Here is a 23,850-nt window from a genome sequence, read left to right as displayed (position 1 = left end):
GAGTCTGATGCACTTACTTTAGAGCACGGGGATGAATTTCTGTGGCACCAAAGTAATCATTTGGTTGAACTAATTAATCTCTTGTTTTTAACCAATCAAAACTTTTTTTCATCTTGTTCTTGTCTCCTTTGAGGTCTTGTGTGGCAGAAAACTTCTGGGTGGCTTAAATAATCCTGCCTTGGTCCAGAGTTGTGTTGAACAGAACCAGTATCTTAGGAAGTGTGGAAAGGAGAAGACCTCATAGTTTTAAGAAACCAACACTTTCTTAAAGCAAAAATGCTGAAATGCTGTCATTTTATCACCCTTATTCAGTGAACTGACAGCTAAGTGCCAGCTCATGATACTTCTAATGCATCTCTTCTCTCCTTGGAAAGCTATCTGCCAAGTATATTGCTCCTTTCTGAAATTATTTACAATGATCTAAGCCTCTCTTTTTTTTTTTTTGAGACAGTCTCACTTTGTTGCCCAGGCTAGAGTGAGTGCCGTGGCGTCAGCCTGGCTCATAGCAACCTCAAACTCCTGGGCTCAAGCAATCCTTCTGCCTCAGCCTCCCAAGTAGCTGGGACTACAGGCATGCGCCACCATGCCCGGCTAATTTTTTCTATATAAGTTGGCCAATTAATTTCTTTCTATTTATAGTAGAGATGGGGTCTCGCTCTTGCTCAGGTTGGTTTTGAACTCCTGAGCTCAAAGGATCCGCCCGCCTCAGCCTCTCAGAGAGCTAGGATTACAGGCGTGAGCCACCGGCCCTAAGCCTCTCTTTTTTCCTATTGAACAATAGATAACTAATGATTTGGTCACCCCTTCCCCCATTTATCACCCTTCATTTAGAGAATTCCTTTAAAACATAAAAACATCAAGAAAATTTTTAAAAGATCATTGGAACCTGGGCTGTGGAACTTAATTTCAATGTGCCCAGTTAATGTCCCCAGTAAGAAAACTGATGATTTTATTTCAGTTTCTAATCTTAGTAAGTTGTCAAAGATGAAAAGGGTAATTTTCAGGATAATTTAATAGCTTTTCCCAAAAAGTTATTGAAAAGGAGGGAGAAGTGTTGAAATGTCTTGAAGACACTAGCTCCCAAGTACCAAGGGCCTTACAGATAGGTGGACTGATTTGAACAGCTTTTCCATACAATATCTCTTGTTAGGAGCCCCTTTTTAACCATAGGGAGACTGCAGCTAATACAGCCACTCCAATGCGGGGAGGAACATTTATCTAAGCTCTAGCCACAGATAGGCAATGAAAATGTCAACCTTACCTGGCTCTCCACCCCCATAAGAAAATCTTTGCCTTGTTCTGGGCGTGCATAGCATCAGATTCAGGACACCTGTCAGATCTAAGACAGGGCATGGGTTTTAACTACATGATGCAAAGCAAAATGCTTTTGAGAGCAAAATCTCCTAGGAGTGCCTCCGCCTCCAGCAACTGCAGAAAAGAAGGCGTTTGTGGGAGAGAAGGGTGGCTATAGACGTCATTGCATCATCCAGATCCCAGCTGTGACCTGGCTCAGAGTTTTCCAGTTAAAAATAACCACGGGTGGGGGCATGGGGGGTGGGGTAAACTGTTGCATCTCCATGGAAACTAGGAGGCAGGGAAGACAAGCCATGGATTTTTAGTATATATGGCAAGATGGTGTGGATGTAGGGGCCGGAAGCTTAGAGGCCCTCTGATGAAAGGTGATACCCCTATTTAGCATCCAGGATGTAACCAGACACTGCTCCCGAGCTCTGGAGACATGCTTTGCATCCAGGATATGTTTACAACTCATGTAGCTTGGGTCTGGTGAAGAATAATGTGAGTGAGTCTTCCAACTTCCTGTAACAGATTTGCCACTATTTGGCAAAGCAAAGAGCAGATGAGCAACACTGTAGGTTAGATGTTGCCTTTTAACCAATCTGGGAGCCTCTGCTACCCTTCCATTCACATTCTGCTCCTTCATTTGCATAGTTAGTGGCTTGATATGATACATGTAACAATTTATAACTAGAGAGAAGTCTCCAGGCTTTCCGGCTGATATGTACATTTATTCCCTTTTAGTAGGACCAGGTATTTCCTCCTTGATGTTGCAGGAGGTTATGCAAAGCATCATTAATTACCTTGTTTATCTTCAAAAGTCTATCTCCTTTGGTTCATAAAGGGCAAGAAAAAAAAGTATGTCTCTTAACCATTTCTGGTATAGTAACTACCAGAGTTAACTAACTCTTGGAAAATATTTCTTCATTTCCCCATTTTGAAAAGGTTTCTTTAAAAAAATACTTTTCCCATGTTTGGGCACTGTGGTTTATGCCTGTAATCCCAGCACTTTGGGAGGTTAAGACAAGAGAATCACTTGAGGCCAGGAGTTCAAAACCAGCCTGGGCAACATAGCCAGACCCCGACTCTACAAAAGAATTAAAAATTAGCTGGGCCTGGTAGTGCATACCTGTAGTCTGAGCTACTCTACTTGGGAGGCTGAGGCAGGAGGATAACTTGAGCCCAGGAGTTAGACATTACAGCGAGCCATGATTGTACCACTGTATTCCAACCTGAGTGATAGAATGAGACCCTATCTCTAAAAACAACAACAAAAAAGTATTTTTTCCTCAGATTCATGAATATATTTTAGTTGTTAACAGAATTTTTAAAAACACTTTCATTTTTAAATGAGTTTATAGAGCAAATAACTGAGGAAGAAGTAAGGATTGTTCACATTGTTACTGGCCCTATATAGATAAATGCTTTCTTGTTTACCTGCCTGGTATATTGGAAAGATCTGAGCACATAACTTGTTATGCTATTTAATAATAATGCAACCATGAGCAAGTTTCTTTTTTTTTTTGACACAGAGTCTCACTTTGTTGCCCAGGCTAGAGTGAGTGCCGTGGCATCAGCCTAGCTCACAGCAACCTCAAACTCCTGGGCTCAAGCAATCCTTCTGCCTTAGCCTCCCAAGTAGCTGGGACTACAGGCATGCGCCACCGCCCGGCTAATTTTTTGTATATATATCTTAGTTAGCCAATTAATTCCTTTCTATTTATAGTAGAGACGGGGGTCTGGCTCTTGCTCAGGCTGGTTTCGAACTCCTGCCTCCCAGAGTGCTAGGATTACAGGCGTGAGGCACTGCGCCTGGCCTCATGGGCAAGTTTCTTAACTCTTCATGTCTAAAGTGTGGTTGATAATACCTACCTGAGTTTAGTGAAAATTAAATAGGTTAAGGTATATAACACAACTAATGCCTCCCTTTTTCTGTCCTATTGAGCCTTTGATATTTTACTTTTAATTATCTTTTTTTTTCCCCAGAAAGGGTGACCTGCATAGCCTTTGATATTGCAGTTTAACTGTAGTCATGTATGAACAAGCATGTGATTTTCTTGCACCACACAATTCACAACATGCAAAAAATCTCAAAGGGACATTAAGATCTCAAAGACACAGAACAAATGTTAAAACAGACAGATGTGCCTTTCGCAAGGACGTTGTTTATCTTGAAATTCTCAGCACTACATCATTGCCACAGCTCTAGGGTTGAATCAAGGGCAGAAAATTTCAGAGACAGGTTTTAAATTACCTAGTTATCCTAGACATGTTGTAATGTTCCCTTTTATGATGCCTAGCTCAAGAAGGTTGATGTCAGGTTACAAAACTATGTGTACTATGATTGTAATTGTGTAAAGAAAACTAAAAAATCTAGCATAGAAAAAAGACCAGAAAGACATCCAGATGATTATTGTTGTTTTGTTAAGAATAAAATTAGGTGATTCTTTTCCTCCTTTTTTTGGGGGGGAGGGGGTAATGTGACATTTCTTTATTACTGGAAAAATAAATTTATGATAACTATGAAAATTCTGAAAATAGAAGTTTAAAGTATTTTACATTTTAATTAATTCTAGTTAAACTTTATACTAATAGTCATATAAGGTGCTACCTTAACAATCTTACAAATTAGCATAAGCCTTTGACAAACTTCTATAGTAGATGAAATGTGTTTTGAGATTTCTATCCTGCTAGTTTTTTTTTTTTTTTTTCTTAATCTTTTCCACATTCATAGAGTTTTCTCCTGGATACCTGGTGTTTGTCCAGGACAGTATTTTAAAGATTTACTTCTCTCAGGGAATTTGGATTCTTATAACCATCAATGCCATATAATCTGGAATGACAGGCACTAAACATCTGTGAGCCACAGGACCTGATGACACCCCCAAAGCAAACTTCTGTAGATTGGGGCGCCTTGATCGCCACTGTTCACCAGTTCTGACAGATACATCAAAGCTGTTACCAATTTGTTACCTAGAGGCAATGATACAAATAGAGGATGCAACTGTTATTTCTGAGGGACCCATAAAAGTCTGATTAAGGAGCAGTCATTGCCCAAGTAATTACGGAGAATATTTTTGGAAAAGCAGACATCAGAAGCTAAGCAAAGTAGAAGTTTTTGCTCTCTACTTGTGTTAATCAAATCAGCTCTGACTCTGCAGAGATGCGCTGCTTATTTAGTTGGAATCAGGAGGACCTAAGCCCTCCCTGGCCACAGACAAATTGTAGTTTTATAGCAGACAGCTTCTAAAATGGTTCTACACTAAAATAGTTGACACCTATAAAGAAATTAACATATTTATAGTCTAGAAATGTGCTGTCCAATAAGGTAGCCACTTGTGGCTGTTTAAGTTGACTAAAATAGAAAAAAAATTAAAAATCCAGTTCCTCATTCATGCTAGTAGCTACATTTCAACTGCTCAGTAGCCACATGAGGCTAGTGGCTACTGTATTGGACAGTGGACACACAAAACATGTCCATCATCACACAAATTGCTATTGGACTGCTGATCTAGAAGGGAATACCTTTAAATTGCATTTTTTTGGTAGAGGCGTATATAAACACACACGTCCACATTCTATAAAGGCATGAAGCACCTCCCTACCCACAGGCATATATGTACAGTCATTAAATGGTCTTACTGACTTCAGCACTTCTTCCTACTTTTTTTTTTTTTTTTGTATACAGAGTTTTGCTCTATCACCACAGGCTGGAGTGCAGTGGCTCCATCACAGCATAATTTACAGCCTCGAACTCCTGGGCTCACGAATTCCTCCCACCTCAGGCTCCCGAGTTGCTGGGAGTACAGGCACATACCACCACACTCAGCCAATATTATTTTTTTGTAGAGATAGGGGTCTCGATTTGTTGCCCAGATTAATCTTGAACTCCTGTGCTCGATCCTCCCCCTTTAGCCTCCCAAAGTACTGGGATTACAGGCGTGAGCTACCTCGCCTGGCTCCATTTCTACTTTTCTTAATCTCTAAATTTTTACACACATATCACACTCAACACAAATTCTACCTTAAGCACACCTCCCTCTTCTTCACTGATGAGGGTATGTTTCTTCATGGTAGGCTTAGTTCCCATAATCCATGAAATTGCCCAGCCCCTTGTCATTAACTAGAGCTTCTTCTGGAAACCTGCCTTCTGTGTAGCAAACTGGAATCTGAAGAGGAATATATCTGTTTGTGCTGCTGAGTCATTGAGTTGACTGAAGGAAGGACAATTCCTGGGGGTGGGGGGCGTGCAGAAACAAAAGCAGCATATAAGAACTTCTGTTAGATTTTGCGGATTTTTCATGTTGGTATGTCAAAAGTCAGTCACTAGATGAATGGATGGAACAATTTAGTGCTGGGAAGATGCCTTTCCTGGGCAAGATTTGAACTCCTAGTGCTTTACCCTGAATTGTATTTTGTTTTCTCATAGATTAATTTTGCCTAATTTTAAACCTTTGATTCTCTTTATGAAGGCAAAAACAAATCCCTCTAGTCTGGGCTCTCCCAGGATTATCACTATATATGCCTTTGATGTTATATTTTTGTCTGGGAAGCAGACAAAACTTTTAGATATTCCAGCACCCACATGATGACTCTGAATCCGGCTGGCCAGCGGTGATTAGGAAGACCATGAAAAAAACCTCCAAGCTTTTGGTTGACGAGGTCGGGAGATGAAAACCCAAAGCGCGGTTTTTACTCCCCCCTCCAACCACTCCTTCCAAACGTATCTACTCGTTTGTTCAGTTCGGAGGCCAATGATTTACAACGGTGAGGAGCAGGGGCTGGTGAGTAAAGGGCTGGCCATGGAGTCAGGACTCAGGTGTAGACTCACTGCAGAGCCTTGAGGAAGTCGCTGACACCTCCCCCGCGTTCTCCTCACCTGCCAGAGGCAGGAGGGAGGGCTGGGTTGTGATGAAAAAAGTCCCATTTACACCCACTCCTGTTACAGATGGGCAGACCTGAATTAAAAAAGACCCCCAGAGTGACACAGCAAATCAGCCCTGAAGGAATCCATGTGTCCAGCCCGGGCTCTGAAGACCCCGCCGCCCCGCCTGGGAGGCGCGCGCGGGCTGTGGCTCTGGCGTTTGGCGGCTCAGAGGGCACCTGCGCCGGCGGTGGGAGCCGGCGGGAGGTGTGGGGGTGTGTACGTGTGTGCCGCCTCTCGTCTCCCGCGCTACAGCTCCCACAGCCGCGAGCAGCTTGCCTTCAATCCTCTCAAATCCAGAAAGTCGCCCCGTCCAGCACCCTGCACCCCGCCTCAGCCCAGCTCGTAGGCGGACGCCCAAGTGGGGCGGCGGGGTCGTGTGTGTGGGACGGGTGGAGAGACGACGCGGGTCCCCAGCAGAGGGCCGCCGGGGGCAGCGGCTGTCGCACGGGCCGGGGCCGCGTCCGGGCCGCACCGCACGTCGCGGAGCCCAGCGCGCAGGCGCGCCGCCCAGAGCCCGCGCGTCCCCCGCGGCCCCGCCGGCCCCGAGCGCCCCCTCCCCCCCCCCCGGGAGAGGGCGGCGGGGCGCAGGGAGCGTGCGCGCGGCCCGCCCCGGGCGCGGGCGGAGGGAGGAGGAGGGGCGCGCGGCGCCCAGCCCGCAGAAGCCGCGAGCCGCGCCGGAGGACGGAGCCCCAGCTACCAGCCGCGCCGCGCCGGTAGGGGGCCGCGGACCCGGGGCTTGCGGGGGCGGGCGGCTGGGGGCGGGGGCCAGGGGGGCGGGACTGCGCGCGACTGGGCCCCTGGGCGCGGGCGGGGGCCGGAGGCCCGCGCGACCCTCGTCTCTGGAAAGTTTGTGCCGCCGCTCCCACCTGCTCCCGGGCGGTCCCCGCCTGCTCGGGGCGGCGGGGCAGGAGAGGAGCCGGCCCCGCCTCGGCGCGCACCCCTGCTGCTCCCCCCACGCCGGGACCCCGGCGCTCTGCGCTCGGCGCGGGCATCCTCCTCTGCGCCTCTCCCCTCCCCCTTCCCCCGACCCCTGTGCTCTCCCGCCCGCCGTGGCCTCCGCACCCGGCCCCCAGCATCCGCCCGCCCCGGAGCCGGCCGCGGCGTTTTGCATCTTGCAAAGGTTTCTGGTGCATTGACAGAAGCAACTTGACTTTCAGCGATGCCAAGTATTCAACTTGAGTCTTTCTCTGCGGCAGCAGAGTGGTGTGCACAGTGCTAACGTGTCGTTTCTTTTCTCCTAAGTACCCTTGCTCCAGAGCGAAGTTGAGTTGTTGTTTGTGTGGGGAAGGAGTTGCGTGCTGTAGCCGCTTTAAGTGGATTGTATAACTCTAGTTTATTTAGGTGGATGTTGCCAGTGGTACCAGCCAGTGTTGTGGTAACTGGGCATCCCAGAGGCAAGGGAAGGAGGAGTGACTTACAAATGCAGTTTTACTGTGTAGGGATTTTTTTTTGTTTTTAAACCGCCTTGTTCTTTCCATCCGGCAGGACCTCAAGGCATTTAGCATGTGTTAACTCGTTTAGCTGTTCATTATAGTTTTATAACAGAGGTAGGTGGAGAGCATTACCTTCCCGTTTTACAGATGTAAAAACGGAGGCAAAGAGCTAACTCTGGATTCTTTGCCAACCTTAAAGGAGTATAGACCAAGAGATTTAACCCAATGTTTCCTGGAACCGCCTATTGCATAAGGCCACTCAAAAGTATGGTGCAATGTTCGACCGTTCTCCCTAAGATGGTATAGATCAATTAAAAGTCAGGCCACGGCCAGCCAGCAGCAGCTCCGTGCACGGGACTCAGATCTGCCACGAAGTTAAATGACACTGGACAAGTCATGACTTCTCTCTGCTTATTTCCTTCCTGCTCTTTAAAATGAAGGGAACAAAGGTGCTGTATTCTTTGCAAAGTTGTGTGAGTGTCTGTGGACTCTGGAAGCTCCACTCCCTTGAGCTGCAATTTGGTTATTGTTACTTGTTGTAGACTCATAAAGGCCCCCAGTCTCGGTTCTCTTGAGAGACGCAGGGAATGAAGTAGCTCCAGAAAGAATAACCACCTCTTCTTCGCCAGAGACACCCGAGAATTCACATCAGGGACAGGCTGGGACAGAGACCCCTGCCTGGATGGTGAGGGAAGAGAGTTGCCGGGAGGAGGTAGGAAGGAGCTCTGCACAGGCGGCTTGACACATGGGCCCTATTCCTGCCTCCAGCTCTGACTCATCTTCTGACGCTTGGGGGAGGAGAGGTAGTTGCTTGGTATTTTTGGCTTTCCCCCATAAAACTGGAGACAGTTTCCTTCATTCCAAGCCTTTTTAACGTCAGCGTCGAACGTGTCTATGCTGTTCTCATCTGAAATCGTTCATATTGGTTGACTGCAGGTATGAATTCTTTAATACTCTTTAATAGAATGGCATAAATGTATATTCATATCATAAAAAACTGGCCAGGTATATAAGTCTAGGAAATCCTTTAAAACTTTAGCATTTTAAAAAGATGGACTTTAGAAAGGAATCTGTTGGGTGAGATTGCAATTGGGATTTTGTTTTAAGGCAAGGTGGGCGAAAAATGCTTTTTCTCAGTGTTACAAGAAATACATTAATCATTCTCTGTGTAAAAAATTTAAATTTCACTAATAAGGTTAAAGCCTCCTTTTAAGCATCTTTCTCAGAAGTGACTGCTGTATCTTTATCGGTTTGTGTGTATTCTTTTAGACTTTTCTAAGCATTTTCATAAATGTCTTTTTGTACAAAGCAATTTTTTAACTGAAATTATTTTAAAATCAACTGGGCCTGTTCATAGAAATTTGGCTTCTGTCCAGAACAGGTAGCATGATTTACCAATTGTAAAGTTTTAATAATCCTGATAGCATGATAATATTTCTCAGGGCAAACGACCCCTTCTTAACTTCAGAGTACTTGAATCAATATGATCCTGGGCTAGACTCTCAGGTACAGAAGAAAACTTTCCTATTTAAAAAAAAAAAAATCTAGGCCTACAAGTGTTTTGTCTTCCTTTGCTTATAATTAGGCATCAAAGGGAGGGGAAGGCAGGGAGGGTTGCCAGAGCAACGAAGGCCTAAGTATAAACTTAACACCGCTAACATTTAAGGTGGTAGCTTTATTATTTATGAAAGCTTCACTGGGATGAAGACAAAGAAAGGAAAGGAGAGTGTTAATGTGGGCACAGTTTAAATCAGTAATTCCAGGAAAAGGATGAGTTAAAACAAAATTCATGTCAGGAATTTAGAGATTTCTATATTAAACATTTACTGAGGACTTCTACCATTGCTAAAGGTACTATGCTGAGTGCTGGGGAAAAAGGCAAATAAGGTCTATCCCTGACCTTTATGAAGCCGACCGGCTAACAGTGACATTCAGAGAGGATTGGCCGGAATTGCAATGGTTTTAAATTCCTGGAAATCCACATTGTGTTTATTTAACCTTCTAAATTGTGAAGTATAATGTACAGAAAAAGGTATAAAACAAATGACTAACTTGATGAACTATTTTAAAGAAAACACAAGTGTCACCATCTTGCAAGCTAAGAAGTTGCCTCCCCCTACTTTTTCCTAAGAACAACCTCTCTCCCCCATTGGTAACTTAGAAACCACTTTTGTGGAAATCACTTCCTTCCTTTTCTATAGTTTTTACCCCCTAAATATAAATCTCTAAACAAAATAGTTTCATTTTGCCTGTTTTTACTTCTATGCAGAAGGAATCAAAGTAGGTATTCTTTTGGATCCTTCTTTCTTTTGGTTGGCATCATAAATGTATACACCCACACCTATATAGTTTTTTGTTTAAATTCCTTCCTACAGCATGCTGTTTTTTAAAGTACATCCATGTTGTTGCCTGTGACGGTAGCTAGTTCAATTTTGTATGAAATACCACAGATTATCCACCCACTGTTGACGGACATCTGGGTTGTTTTTGGTATGGAGCAATTTTGAACAGTCCTGAATCAGGTGTGCATATTTTCAGCATTACTAGTTGATGCCTGTTTTTTAAAGTGGTTGTATCAATTTACATTCCTTCCGTGGTGTCACCCTTGAATTTAAAATCTACTGTTTAACCACAATATGCTTGGACATTTCTTCAGTGAATGAATAAATGTCACCTCAGTAGTCTTATCCCTGGCCCATCATGTACCAGTGTATGTATATTTATTTTCATATTTATTTTAGTTGCCTGTTTTGGACTAACAACCATTTAAACACCAGAAATGGTTTTTTTTCACTGCATTTGGTTGAGAAATACCTAGTAGATCCTTCCATGAATCTTTTTTTTTAAATGAATGAGTAGTTATAGGAAAATTTGAATATGCAAAATAGAGCACTATAAATAAAAGTGTCTAATACCTAGAAGTCTTTTAAAGCTCTTAAGTAAATCCTGCCTCTGGTGAATGCTTGCATCGTGTCCACCCTTAAATGTGTAGGGCAGTCAGTGTGAGGTGTGCGGGAACGTAGGCCTGTCCTTACGAAAGCACCCTCGAGGATGGGACACCCACACTCGTGGACCTGTACGTGTTCCCTGAGAGGCACTGAGCACAGACGCTGGTGCCTCCTGCCTTGGCAATTCTAAAGTAACCACAGATTCTTTGCTACAGGAATAAATTACTGTTTTACAGTCTTTAAACTGTATTTTCCCCCCCAAATCTTCCTTTGTATGCAAAAGTAAAGGTAGCTTAGAGCTGGGATTTTTGTTTGTTTTAGAGACAAGGTCACACTGTGTTGCCCAGGCAGGGGTATTGAACTTCCTGGGCTCAAGAGATCAGGTCATTCCTCCTCAGCCTCCGGTGTAGTCCCAGTACAGGCAGTAGCTGGGACTACAGACACTTGGGCGGGTTAGAGCTGGGTTACATAGAATTGCTGCCTTCTGAACAGACAGTTGCCAAGTTAACTTGATTACCCATGTTTGGTTTTGCCAGCTGGATTTAAAACTAGCAGAGGGTGGGCGGGGGGGAGAGAGAGAGAGAGAGAGAGAGAGAAAGAAAGAAGAGAGAGAGAGAAAGAAAGAAAGAAGAGAGAGAGAGAAAAGAAAGAAAGAAAGAAAGAAAGAAAGAAAGAAAGAAAGAAAGAAAGAAAGAAAGAAAGAAAGAAAGAAAGAAAGAAAGAAAGAAAGAAAAGAGAGAGAGAGAGAGAGAATGGGGGAGACAAGGAGAAGTCACCTGAGGACAGTTATTAAATTGAAGTGTGTGTTGAATACCTACTATGTGCCTGGTATTGCGTGCTAACAGTCTGTCCTTAGAGCAGAATGTTCTACAGTTGTGTAGTTTACAAAGTACCCTCAGGTGGATCCTTTTTTCTTTTTTCTTAGCTGGAGGGATGGTGGAAGAACACTAGCCCAAAGAATGTGAGATTTGTAGTTCTTTTTTATTTCTTCTGTCAGGCATCTTGGAAAATGGCTAAATTACTCTACTTTCGGTCTTTATTTACATAAGTTACAAGTACTTTTTGCTTATTATAGTAAAGATTTTTCAGATTCCTTAAAATAATCATCATTTTAGAAACTACATGTATATAAATTAGTAGTTTTCAAGAAAAGGCACCCACAGGCAGAGAATTAAAAAGTAGTGTCAGAACCTCTTAAATCTGAGCGATGGCAGGAGGAATCCTGTTTGTGTTCTTTGACATCCTCTGGGCCTTCCAGCAGGCAGGGCACGTGTGAGCCCGGGTGAGGAGCCTGAGTGCTCAGGCCGGGCCAGGCCCTGTCTGTGCATCCCACCTAGCTCACCTTGGCACTACCCTTTCTGGCTCACACTCGCAGAGAGATCGACTGCAGGTCCAGTTTGTTGCAGTTTGGTCAGCTTTTCCACTTTCCCTGCCATCTTGAAGTCTCAGTGGACAAAAAGTCTCTTTTGAAATTCGCATGCAACTGCTGGGCTTACTTCTGCCTTTGTCCCGGAACAGTTTCAGCATAGCTAGCCTATGGCAGGTTTTTTGACTCCTTAGGTCTTTGAGTTTGTGGGTACACACGAGAACACCCTTTAACAAGAGCACGCTGCTTCTGCTGATGAGCAAGCATTACGTGGCGGAGAGCCCTGTAGCTCCAGCTCTCCCCTCCTGGAAGAGAGCAACCTTGAGGTGAACTTGCTTGAAGTTTTAAGGAAGCACTGGTGAAAATAAAATCTGGGAGAGTACTGTCAGCATGCATATTTAATACAAATTTTAAGTCAAGACTTACAATTAAGAATTTTGCTAATTTAGCCATTGTGCCTCGCTGGTGTCCTTGCTGACTTCTCTCCCACGAAGTCGACCTGTTATTCTGGCTCCTGTGTAAAGTGCATTGGTGGGCGCGGGCCAGAGGCTGCTAAGGGGGCTTGGACTGACAGCTTGTTGTTGTCGTTCATTTTCTTCTATTAAGATATTTTTTATTTTTAGAAATTGAAATCATATGGAAAATTACAGAGAGCAAATTAACCAACATCATTACTCACCACTCAAAATCATTGGTCATACTTATCTGTCTTTTCTTTGCTAAGAAAAGTAAGCATTACAAGTCAAAGCTTCCTGCGGCCCCTTCTCCTCCTCCTGCATTGAGACAGCCACTCTCGTGAATTTGATAAATTTCTTTCCAACTCACTTTATTTACTTAAATATTAATACCTACTTATTATAAATCAAACAGTGCATTTTTAAAAATGATGTCCCTTGAGTCACACAAACTGCATTTTTGTTGAATGTCAAAATGACATTATTTCATACCGTCACATAAGTTCTGTGTTTAGGGAACAGAATTCTTTCACGGTTAAAGGTTGTACATCATTTCACATATCTCTTGTTAATATCCACTGGAGAAGTAGTCAGTGTTTTATAGAGCTTCAGTTACTTGGTACAAACTTTCAGCAAAGATGATCCAAAATGGAAATGAAATGGAACTTTTTGTACTGGATTGTATCATAAAGCCAAATGACTGCTGAATTATTTTATTTGAAAATAATCTTCTTTAAAAACAAATTACATTTATTGAGTTTCTTGTTCCATTTAAATTACAGTAGATAATATTTATCTTTTCCACAATATCAGCTTAATATATTTTTAGAAATACTACTTGCTAGAAATATAAATTCCCAGGCTTTCACCTCCAGAAATTCTGGTTAATTAGGTTGTAGGGTGGGTCCTAGGAATCTGCATTCTAACAAGCATTCTAATTTATAAATTCTTTCTTTTCCTTAAAGTAATAATGAACTTTTAAGGACTGAGATCTTATTTATGAAAAGACTGTATTTTCTGAGATTTTGTGGTGCTGCTTCTCAGAGGGTAGTAGTGACTGGCAATTTTGAGGCAAACTGATACCTAACTGGGTTTTATTGCTGATATGGGTGATTTTTGTTTTAAGTACTCTGCCTTGTAGATATTCTGATTTATCTAAATCAAAGTTTACCAATTAAGCATCTATGATTCACATTTAATTTTTACCACATACTCCTAGAAGATTTTAAAATATTATCTATATAGGCCATTGCTCAAATTGGTTTCCAGTTGTCACCAACCAGGTATAAAGGTAATTGTGGACTTTAGCAAGCATTTTCTTGGTTCAGTTTTATCAGATTTTTCACACCCAAAGACCATCTCATACCTAGCAGTTTAGGATTTTTAGAGATCAATATCCAGGTTATAGATATAAAGCACAATCAGACTGACCTTATGTTCCTTAATTGCTTTCTCTTTGCAGGTCCCCCCACCACCACCACCTCCACCCCAGTGAAATGTATGTTTTGGTAGTCTTTGGATGGGTTGACCTGTTGTGGTCAGATTGTATGACTAATCAACAAATGGACAAGTCAAGAAAGAAGGGTTCTGGTTCCCCAGTGGGATTATTAATTTTCTGTGTAGAGTCTGCGAAAGCCTCTTCAGCTCTGTTTACCTCTGATTCCTCATCTGGGAACCCCGACAGCAGAATGATGCTGTCCCGTGAGAGGCTGAGCAGGCTCACGTTGCTTACACAGGACAGGCCCTTGAGTTTGTTTCAGCAAGTCCAGTGGCACAGGATGGAGCAGCAGATAAATGAAAGCAGCACTTCTGACACTTTCTAAATTTTTTAATTAATTAATTTTTAGAGACAGGGTCTTATTCTGTTGCCCAGGCTGGAGCACAGTGGCATCGTCATAGCTCACTGCAACCTCCAACTCCTGGGCTCAAGTGATTCTCCTGCCTCAGCCTCCTGAGTAGCTGGGACTGCGGGTGCACCTGTGTTTTTTTAAAAATGTGTATATGAATCACCTGGAATGCTGTTAAACTGCAGCATCTGATAGGGTTGGTCTTGGGATAGAGCCTAAAATTCTACATGTTTATCAAGCCTGAAGATGGTTTTGATGCTGCTGGGCCTTGGGTCACACTTTTTGAGGAGTGAGGAGCTTATAGAAAAGGGCTTGTAGTCTTCATTCAGAATCTAAAAATAAGGAGACTCTTGTTAAGAATGGCAGCATGTTTTGAATGGATTGGAGAAAAAGCAGATAGCACAATCTGTAAGACACCTCCCCAAGAAACCACTCAGTTGTTCAGCACCTTGGCTGTTTTTATTGTGCTTTGATCCTGTGCCTTCTCTTTGCATTGGTACAGTACCCAGTTTGTACCAGTCATTTGGTTCACTTAATGTTAGTCTATCTCTTATTGTTGGTGCTTTTTATATGTGTGACTTGTGTCATCTCTTTAAGGTGATAAAATCCTAGTACAGGGTTGTGCCTTTTCTTTTTTTTTATGTTATTTTACCAAGCAGAGACTTCAGTGGCCAGGGTTGTGTCTTACAATATTCCTGTTGTAGATACCGTTGCTGCATAACACAATTCCTAAACTCAGTGGTGTAAAATAACTATTTGTATTGTGTTCATAGATTTCTGTAGGTCAGGAATTTGGACCTCACGTAGTGGGGACACCTTGTCTTTGCTTCACAGTATCTAGGGCCCTAGTCGGAACATTCAAAGCCTCAGAGTAACTTGATGGCTAGGAGCTAAAATCATATCGAAGTACCTCTACTCACGTATCTAGTGGTTGATCTTGGCTACCAGCTGGGACCTCAGCTGGGCTGTTGGCCAGGACATCCAAATATGGCCTCTCCATGTGGTAGCTCTGTTGGGCACATTTGGGCTCCCTCACAGCATGGCAGCTAGGTTCCAAGAGCGAGTACCAAAGAACAAGGTAGAAGTGGGAGGTTTATAATCTAGTCTCAGAAGCATCATTTCTACTGTATTGTCTTGGTTAAGGCAGTCACAGAGCTTTTTCCAGGTTCAAGGAGAAAGGACATCAGTCCTACTGTTGATTGGGAGGAGTGTCAAGATTACATTGTGAGATCACCATGTGGGATGGGAGATATTGTTGTGGCCATCTTTGGCAAATGCATTCTACAGCTGTCCACAACAACCCTTAGCATGGCGTTGAACACATAGCATGAACTCAGTAAAATACTGTAGTGTCAATGAGTGGGAAGTAATTTAAGCACTGAGGTGGGTGAGGACCAAATTCAAAAATTCAATTCCAGATGTGAACAGATTGTCCTGTGGTACCCAAATAAATGCAGATCTTCACCTTTTATAGTTATTGATAGTCTCTCCTCCTTATTTGACTCATTTTATTTTCAACATGGACAATCTATGGATTTATCATACAGAATGAAACTTCTCGAAGTCTGTGCATCTGTGTCACAATATTGCCATGTTTTTTTCCTGCTCCCATCAAGTGGACTGCCCATCGCCATGTTTGGGCTGTGGCATAGTCTACCTCCAGCAGCTGGCTAGTATCTTACAGTGATTGGCTTTTGTTAGGCTCAGCGAACGCAGTGGGAATAGGCCAGTAGTCCATACACTAACATCGAGATGGTCAGCCTGGTCACGACTATGTAAGCAATTGATCTATAGCTACGTCTCACACTGGGGGAGTATTTGTGGCTAAACCCAGAATGGGGACTCTGTCTTTAGCTTCATGTGTGTTATATGTATTTATTCTCATCCCAGAACACTATCATATCAGTTAATTAATATGGTGAGAAAAGCAAAATCGCCCCCTTCTCCAAACATGAGTGGAAGATGTTGAGGTGTTTTAGCCAAATTGCTAAAGCTTTCCAGGTGACTGAGAGCAATTTGTGAATATCTTACTTCATTTTACTTTAATATGAATATAACTCATTGTTTGAATTTTATTCTTAATGTTCTATCACAAAGTTATTTTACATTAATGCAAGATTGCCACATTGTGATTTTTTTATTTGTAAAAAATTTAAAATAATTATTTTAATAAAGCATTCAAATGTTTATTTGAATATTTTAACTTTCCCCCAGTAGAATGCATTTCTGATTAAATAATGAAAATGAATGAGAAAAGTAGTATTTATTTATGACAGTGTAGGCTAAAAAGCTTCTATTTTAAAAAGAATGACTTTAAGGGTTTTTTAAATAAAAGAACTAGATAGATATTTACTTTAATAAGTGAAAAACGTCATTGAATAAGCTTATCTTCTTTTTTTTTTTTGAGACAGAGTCTCACTTTGCTGTCCCAACTAGAATGCTGTGGTATCATCATAGCTCACAGCTACCTCAAACTCCTGGACTCAAGCAATACTCCTGCCTCAGCCACCCAAGTAGCTGGGACTACAGGCACTTGCCACCTTGTCCAGCTTATTTTTTCTGTTTTTTGTAGAGATTGTGTCTCACTCTTGCTCAGGCTGGTCTCGAACTCCTGACCTTAAGTGATCCTCTGCCTTGGCCTTTCAGAGTGCTAAGATTACAGGCATGAGCCACTATGCTTGGCCTTACATAAGCTTTTCAAGTGTAAAAAAGTAACAATGTAGGCCTTCAGTATATACTCTGACCCTCTGAAATTCCTAAAGCTAAAAATATTTTAGTCAGATCATTTTACACAGTCATCTCTAGAACCATTGTGGCCATTTTCTGTTTGTTCAACATGAGAAGAAAAAGCAGTAGATAGAATTAGATAGAAGGTCAGTTCTTTAACTGGTGATTCTAGTGGTTGTCAGCATTTTTTTAAAAAAGAAAAGTGGCCTCCATGGCACTAGGTTGGATGCTCAGAATAGAGCCCAGGTAGCGATTCTGTGTGGCAGTCATCACCGCTGCAGGCCCGGATGCCAGTGCTAACCGCAGGGCTGTGCCTGCATCCCAGGAGCTCTCCAGTGCTGGGAGTAATCGGTGGTGATTAGCTTATGCATTACTGAGATTACAGGCCCCCTAGGAAGACACTAATTCTGCATTTTATTTAGTACTTAGTGCTTGATGCTTGTTATTCAAAGAGAACAGCAGCATCTCTGACAAGCTGTTGCTTATAGCTGGTTAAAAAAACAAACAGAAAAGCCTCCCTGGGGTTGCTTTAGGATAACTCCCTCTTTCTATCCTTCATGGCACCCCTCCCCTATTTCCCTGGCCAGGAAAGCATTTTTTTCTCCAAGAAGTAAATGCAGCTGCCAGAGCAACTTTGGAAGGCCGAGTTGAACACCATGGACAGCGACGTGGACAGCCTTCAGCATTCTCCCTGGTCGTCCTCCTGCCAGAGACCAGTGAATGGGCGTGGCATGTTCACCCAGAGAGCACCATGCAACTTTTGATCCCTCAAATATGGGTCAAACGCTCCTAACAGATCTCCTTTCCCTGTCTCCCAGCACACATTTACTAAGTTGATTTTCATGCACCTATGATGTAACACCCATGGGTTTTTTTTAATTCTTTAGGATCAGGTTCTGCTAATCTTAGAACTGGACCAATCTAGGTCTTCTTGTTGTGCCGACTCTAGGACTACTCCTTGCCAAGGTCGCTCTGCTGTCAGGAGGGCTTTCTGTGTGCTGCGTGGTGTACCAGGCTGTGGCACTAGTTCCCTGTTCTGGCACTAGGCGAAACTGGAGCAGCTCAGCCCATCTGGTCTCAGTCTTTTCTATAAGCAGCATTTAAACACGTTCTTGTGCAGATCCAAGACCCCTTTCGTGCATCGCAGGTGCTGGCTGGTGGTGTTAGAGCGCTGTAAGGCAGGTGATGAGAACACGGCCACCCTGCACGGTCATGCAGAGAAGCAGTGTGCGGTCTTGAGCTAGAAGTCTGGATACCTGGCATCTTTTCTTGGTTTGATTTGTCTTCTCAAATTGAAATGATCTCCCCCTTTCTGACCTGTGAATTTTCCAATCTGCAAAGGGGGTCAGGTGCGTTCTGTCAGAGGAGCATCTATATAAGGTCTGTGCCCTCTGAGTGCTCTCTGGCGGCGGTTGTTTTTCCGAAAGTTTGGACCAGCTTTGGCATTTTAAGCAGGTTTATTGGCAGGAGATGGACTAGCAGCAGCAGGGATGGAGCATCATGTCTGTCTCACTTGGATTCTGCCCTGAGGGCTCACAATCTGTTTTCCCTGCAGCACCAAGTACCCTATCACTGCTGAGTTAACAGAATAAGCCAGGCTTCCGCAGTGAGCCTGGGCACCCTGCCTCGGGAGGGCCAGTGGCTTCCCAGACAGCATGATTATTTGGGAGGACACAAGGCTGAGTCCTTCTTAATTAGACAACAGTAAATTTTCACTTGAACATGAGCTAAAAAAATAAACATTAGACAACTAGATAACCTACTTGGAAATTTGATTAGCATCTTCCAGATTTTCCACATTGAGGATAGTTTGAAACCAGCAGTTTGAAGGCCTAATTGTAAACTAGTAGGATTCTGCCAGGCAAAGACTAGGAAGTGGCAGGAGACTGTTCTGCTGTAGGAAAGAGTGTTCTCACCTAAAAGTTCCTGCCCTGTTTATATTTTATACTCACACATTGCCCTATGTTCCTATGCCCTACACACACACTATGCCCTTGTTCCTCCTCATGATGCAATTTCACTTATACACCTCTCTCCCTGCCCCTGCAGCATTAACTAGTCATCAGATGTGGGCTCCCAAAGAGGGGTGTAACCTCGGGTGTAACCTCCCTTCAGACAAGGGCAACTTCTGGGAGGGACTTGTGAGCTGTCAGCACCAGCACCCTGCATGCCTCAGTCTTTAAGGGAATCTATGTAGCACCCCATAGCATCCACTTCTGCATTGGTTCTCAAAGTGTGTCCCCTGGCCAGCAGCATCACCCATCACCTGGGAAATGCAAATTTCTGAGCCCCACTCCAGAACTCCGAATCAGAAACTCTGGGGTGAGGGCCCAGCAATCTGTTTTAACAAGCCCTCCAGGTGATTCCAATACATGCTCGAGTTTGAGAACCATTGCACTATAATGATATAACTATTTTTAAACTTTTCTTTTAAAAAAGTAATGTTAAATATACGTATGTCATTTGACTCCCAGGCATTTAACCAAAAGAAAGGAAGGTATATATGTACACAAAGGACCTGTACATGAATGTTCATAGCAGCTTTGCTCATACTAGCTTTAAACTAGGAACAATCTGATGTCCATCAGTAGGTGAATAGATAAAGCAATCATGGTATCTGGTATATATCTACACAATAGAATACTCAGCAATAAAAAGGAATAAACTATTGATAACCCAGCATCATGGATGTCAGTGTAATTATGCTGAATGAAGAAAGCCAGACCAAAAAAATATTGTGGGATTCTGTTTATATAAGTGTAGAGTGCAAACTATAGGGACCAAAAAAACCCAAATCAATGGTTGCTTGGGAATGGGGTTAGAGGGCAAGAGAGGGATGGATTATAAAAGACCATGAGGAAATTTTGGGGGGTGATAATGTTTATTATTTTGAGGTCATGGTGTCTCAAGTGTATACATATGTCAAAATTCATCAAGTTGTACACTTAAGTTGTTTATCAGTTTGTATGTCAGTTACATCTCAACACTCAACAGAGCTGTAAAAAAAAAAAAAGTTTTTTTTTTTTTAGAGACAGGGTCTTGCTCTGTCACCCAGGCTGGAGTGCAATGGTGCGACCATAGCTCACTACAGTTGCAAACTCCTGGGCTCAAGCGATCCTACTGCCTCAGCTTCCCAGAGTGCTATGATTACAAGCAAGAGCCACTGTGCCCAGCACCCAAAATAAAAATTAAAGTGTGATGGTTACCTGGGAAAGGCAGGGGAACAGGTGAGAGAGGGACACATTTTTAATGATGTTCACGGTGCTCATTATGTTGTTATATAAATGAATAAAAAAGGAGGGCCACCATGGAAAAGAAAAATTGTCAAATTGCTCTCATGAGCACTGGTGTTCATGGTTACAGCCACGTCCTCATTGCCATGTGCAATGTCATCACTCCTGGCCACGCCCTGCCAGCAGCTGACGTAGGCTTCTTCCCTGGTAAACACTCTCCCGCATCGTGTTATAGTCACATGGCTGCTTGTCTTGCCTGCATCCTGCTTAGCTGTTCTACCTGCTGTGGTGTCTGGTCTAGTCTTTCACATTGCCGGGGTGACTGAGGGTACACGGAAGAGACTCTAGCTCAGTTTTGTACCTTATGGCCCCATGAGCATTCTGCATTGCCTTAACATTTTATTGGATATGTTGTGGTCTCTGAATCTTCTTCTTTCAAAAGGAGATTTGTCTTTGTGATTGCCAAAACTATATTTAACATTTGTCACACCATAGGTTATGTGTCATTAATGAAAAGCTGAGGCTGAGGTTGATTTTTTTTGAGATGGTGTCTCACTATGTTGCCCAGGCTGCCCTCAAACTCCTGGGCTTAAGCAATCCTCCCATCTCAGCCTCACAAGTTATAGGGATTACAAGTGAATGCCACCATGCCTGGCTTGAGGTTGCTATTTCTTACTGGTGCATTCCTTAAGTGCACACTTAGAAATATTTAGCACACCTTCAACTTCCTAGATTGATTTCAGTCAAACCTGGTTTAGTATTAACAACCCATAAGGAATTCTTTTGAACTTCCTGATTGGCCATATCCTTGCCTCTTTTTCTTTCTGCAGATCTGATTTGAATCCACTATAACCAGCACTACTCAGGACTTTCTGGATCCAGACCAAGGGCTCCAGTGTATACCAGACTGTTGAGCAAGTGAGTAGCCCCAGGACTGCCTCTCCGTGGAAGCTGGTGATGTTCTTGTCTGACTGAAGTCACTTCTGGCTTCCTTATGGGACCCTGGGTGTGGGTAGCACACTTCCCACTGGGCACAGACCATTAAGCATTGGGATTTTGTGATGAGAGGAATTGATGTGTCTAAAATCTCAGGAAACCATCATTATTAGCATACACAGACATTTTATAGTAAACGCTGTACTAATGAGAGAATATAGATTTTCAGTCAGTAGGATCCATCTTGGAGCTTGGAATTAAATGATAGAGGAAGGTGAAGTTATCACTTAGCTATACCCAGGGTCAGGTTAGGTAAAATGCTCATTTAACTTGTAGGAATAAACTTTTAAGAACAGGACCTCCAAACTGCCTGGAATTATTTCCATGGAAATGCCACAGCACAAGTTACCCAAAGCTAATTGGATTTCCAAAAATGTTCACATGTCACAAATATGATGGGAAATTGTTGCTTTTAAATAATAGAGGGCTAAGGTGATCTGACTTTTCTGCACCTGATCCAATGCAGTATCTTTTTAGTTCATAAAGGCAGTTCATTAAACACATTACCTAAGGTGAGATCACTTTCATACCTTTGTAAGACCACCATGTCTAGGATTAGGGTTAGGAAAATAACAACCGTCAGAGCTATGGAAGCAGACAAGAAGTAAGCAAGAAGTGCTGAAAAGACATGGCTATGGGGGATCAGAATTTCTGATTTCTTCCTAATCACCAAGGAATACCACTCCCTTCAGTAAGAGCAGGACCCTGCAAGACTGTTGTTCAGGAACTAGTTGGGCATGTTTCTGTCTTGAACTTTTCCAAAAATAGGACAGATAATAGGATGACTATTTCCACTTACAGTTTTTTTTCTTTTTTTCTGACAATCATCAGAGAACGGAGTTTTACATTAATTTTACATGTTGATGCCTTAGACTACTTTCCCTGTTAATTGATAGAAAATAATTTACATCCTTGAAAGAATGTACTATATTATAAAAAATAATTTTAATCCTTTCACTTTCCATTCCACAAACACTGCAGAAGGCTAGGATGAATCAATAGCATTTAAAGTACTGACAAAAGCTGGGTGTGATGGCGCATGACTGTAGTCCCAGCTACTTGGGAGGTTGAGGCTGGAGGATCACTTGAGCCCAGGAGTTTGAGGTTACAGTGAGCTATGACTGTACCACTGCACTCCAGCCTGGTGACAGAGCAAGACGTTGTCTTAAATAAATAAAAAGTAAAGTACTGACTGATACCTGTATTTTGCAGGAAGGAGACTGTGATTTTGAATTCCTTGGTGGAGGAAATTAAAACATTCTGGTCTTGCCCCCAACGATGCAAGTGTGATTGCTGGCGTCTTCATGAGCTCCAGAGGTCACAGCACGCTACCAAGGACTCTCATGGCCCCTCGGATGATTTCCGAGGGAGACATAGGAGGCATTGCTCAAATCACCTCCTCTCTCTTCCTGGGCAGAGGCAGTGTGGCCTCCAATCGGCACCTCCTCCAGGCTCGTGGCATCACCTGCATTGTCAATGCTACCATTGAGATCCCCAATTTCAACTGGCCCCAATTTGAATATGTTAAAGTGCCTCTGGCTGACATGCCTCATGCGCCCATTGGACTGTACTTTGACACCGTGGCCGACAAGATCCACAGCGTGAGCAGGAAGCATGGGGCCACGTTGGTGCACTGTGCTGCAGGGGTGAGCCGCTCGGCCACTCTCTGCATCGCTTACCTGATGAAATTCCACAACGTGTGCCTGCTGGAGGCGTACAACTGGGTGAAAGCCCGGAGGCCTGTCATCAGGCCCAACGTAGGCTTCTGGAGGCAGCTGATAGACTACGAGCGCCAGCTCTTTGGGAAGTCAACAGTTAAAATGGTACAGACACCTTATGGCATAATTCCAGACGTTTATGAGAAAGAGTCCCGACACCTGATGCCTTACTGGGGGATTTAATGCCACCAAAGCCTGCATCAGCAGCCCCTGAGCAGTGCCAGCATCTGCTACACACTGTCTGCTCCCCTCTTCACCTTTCTTCTCAAATGGTTGACTTTTTTTGGTTCTCCCTCAAGTGTTTTTTACACTGGGTATTCAAGTTTATTTTAAGAGGTTGGGGGGGGGGAGACATAAGGGAAATGCATACATTGCTAGGAACATTTTTAAAACTAACATTTTGGAATAGTGTTTATGAAAATCTTGAACTGGCTTTTAATCATTTTTAACAATTTGAACAGTTTAATAAACTGTTTGGTTCTGCTTTATTCTGAATCCCATGCCTTTTGCCACCATGGTAGGTGCAGGAGGAGCTCAGTGCAAAAATCACTTAGGGCCCTGATTAACCCTTTAGAGACAAGCTTTGCCCAAGGCTGCCGACCAAACAGATGCTTAGGGAAGATTGATACCAGCTTTAGTCTCTACTGGATTAGCCCTACTCTTTCCTTTCCCCTCTATTATTTAGTAACTCTGTAAGTTAAAGTAAATAAACCTTTATTATTTAGCTGTTAAGTAATTATAATGAAATTTGCTGCAAAAGCCCTCTTGGAATCAATGTGCCCAGGATATTAGCATTATTTTTAATAAATATATCTGCTTAACATTAAAATTTTTACTAATAATTTCAAGGTGTGTGTTGATGATGGAAAAAAGATGCTGTCTAATAACTATGCTAAAATATGGC

At 43.0% G+C, this 23,850-nt stretch overlaps 1 protein-coding gene across 2 annotated transcripts; it reads left to right on the top strand.

The window, feature by feature from the left end:
• Positions 1-6,807: 6,807 nt before the first annotated feature.
• DUSP14 (dual specificity phosphatase 14) lies at positions 6,808-23,221 on the top strand. 2 transcript variants are annotated; one of them, XM_012781798.3, is made up of 3 exons: positions 6,808-6,936; positions 21,063-21,150; positions 22,441-23,221. In XM_012781798.3, the coding sequence occupies exon 3, from the start codon at positions 22,533-22,535 to the stop codon at positions 23,127-23,129; it is 597 nt and encodes a 198-aa protein (XP_012637252.1). In that variant the 5' UTR covers positions 6,808-6,936; positions 21,063-21,150; positions 22,441-22,532; the 3' UTR covers positions 23,130-23,221. The 2 variants fall into 2 exon arrangements, with proteins under 2 accessions (XP_012637252.1, XP_012637315.1); XM_012781861.3 differs by lacking the exon at positions 6,808-6,936 and adding an exon at positions 7,428-8,592.
• The last annotated feature ends 629 nt before the right edge of the window (positions 23,222-23,850 follow it).

This window comes from Microcebus murinus, chromosome 18, assembly GCF_040939455.1.
Source record: "Microcebus murinus isolate Inina chromosome 18, M.murinus_Inina_mat1.0, whole genome shotgun sequence".
Classification (NCBI taxonomy): Eukaryota; Metazoa; Chordata; class Mammalia; order Primates; family Cheirogaleidae; genus Microcebus; species Microcebus murinus.
The sequence above is the reverse complement of the archived record's forward strand: the minus strand, read 5'-3'. Positions and strand labels throughout refer to the sequence as shown.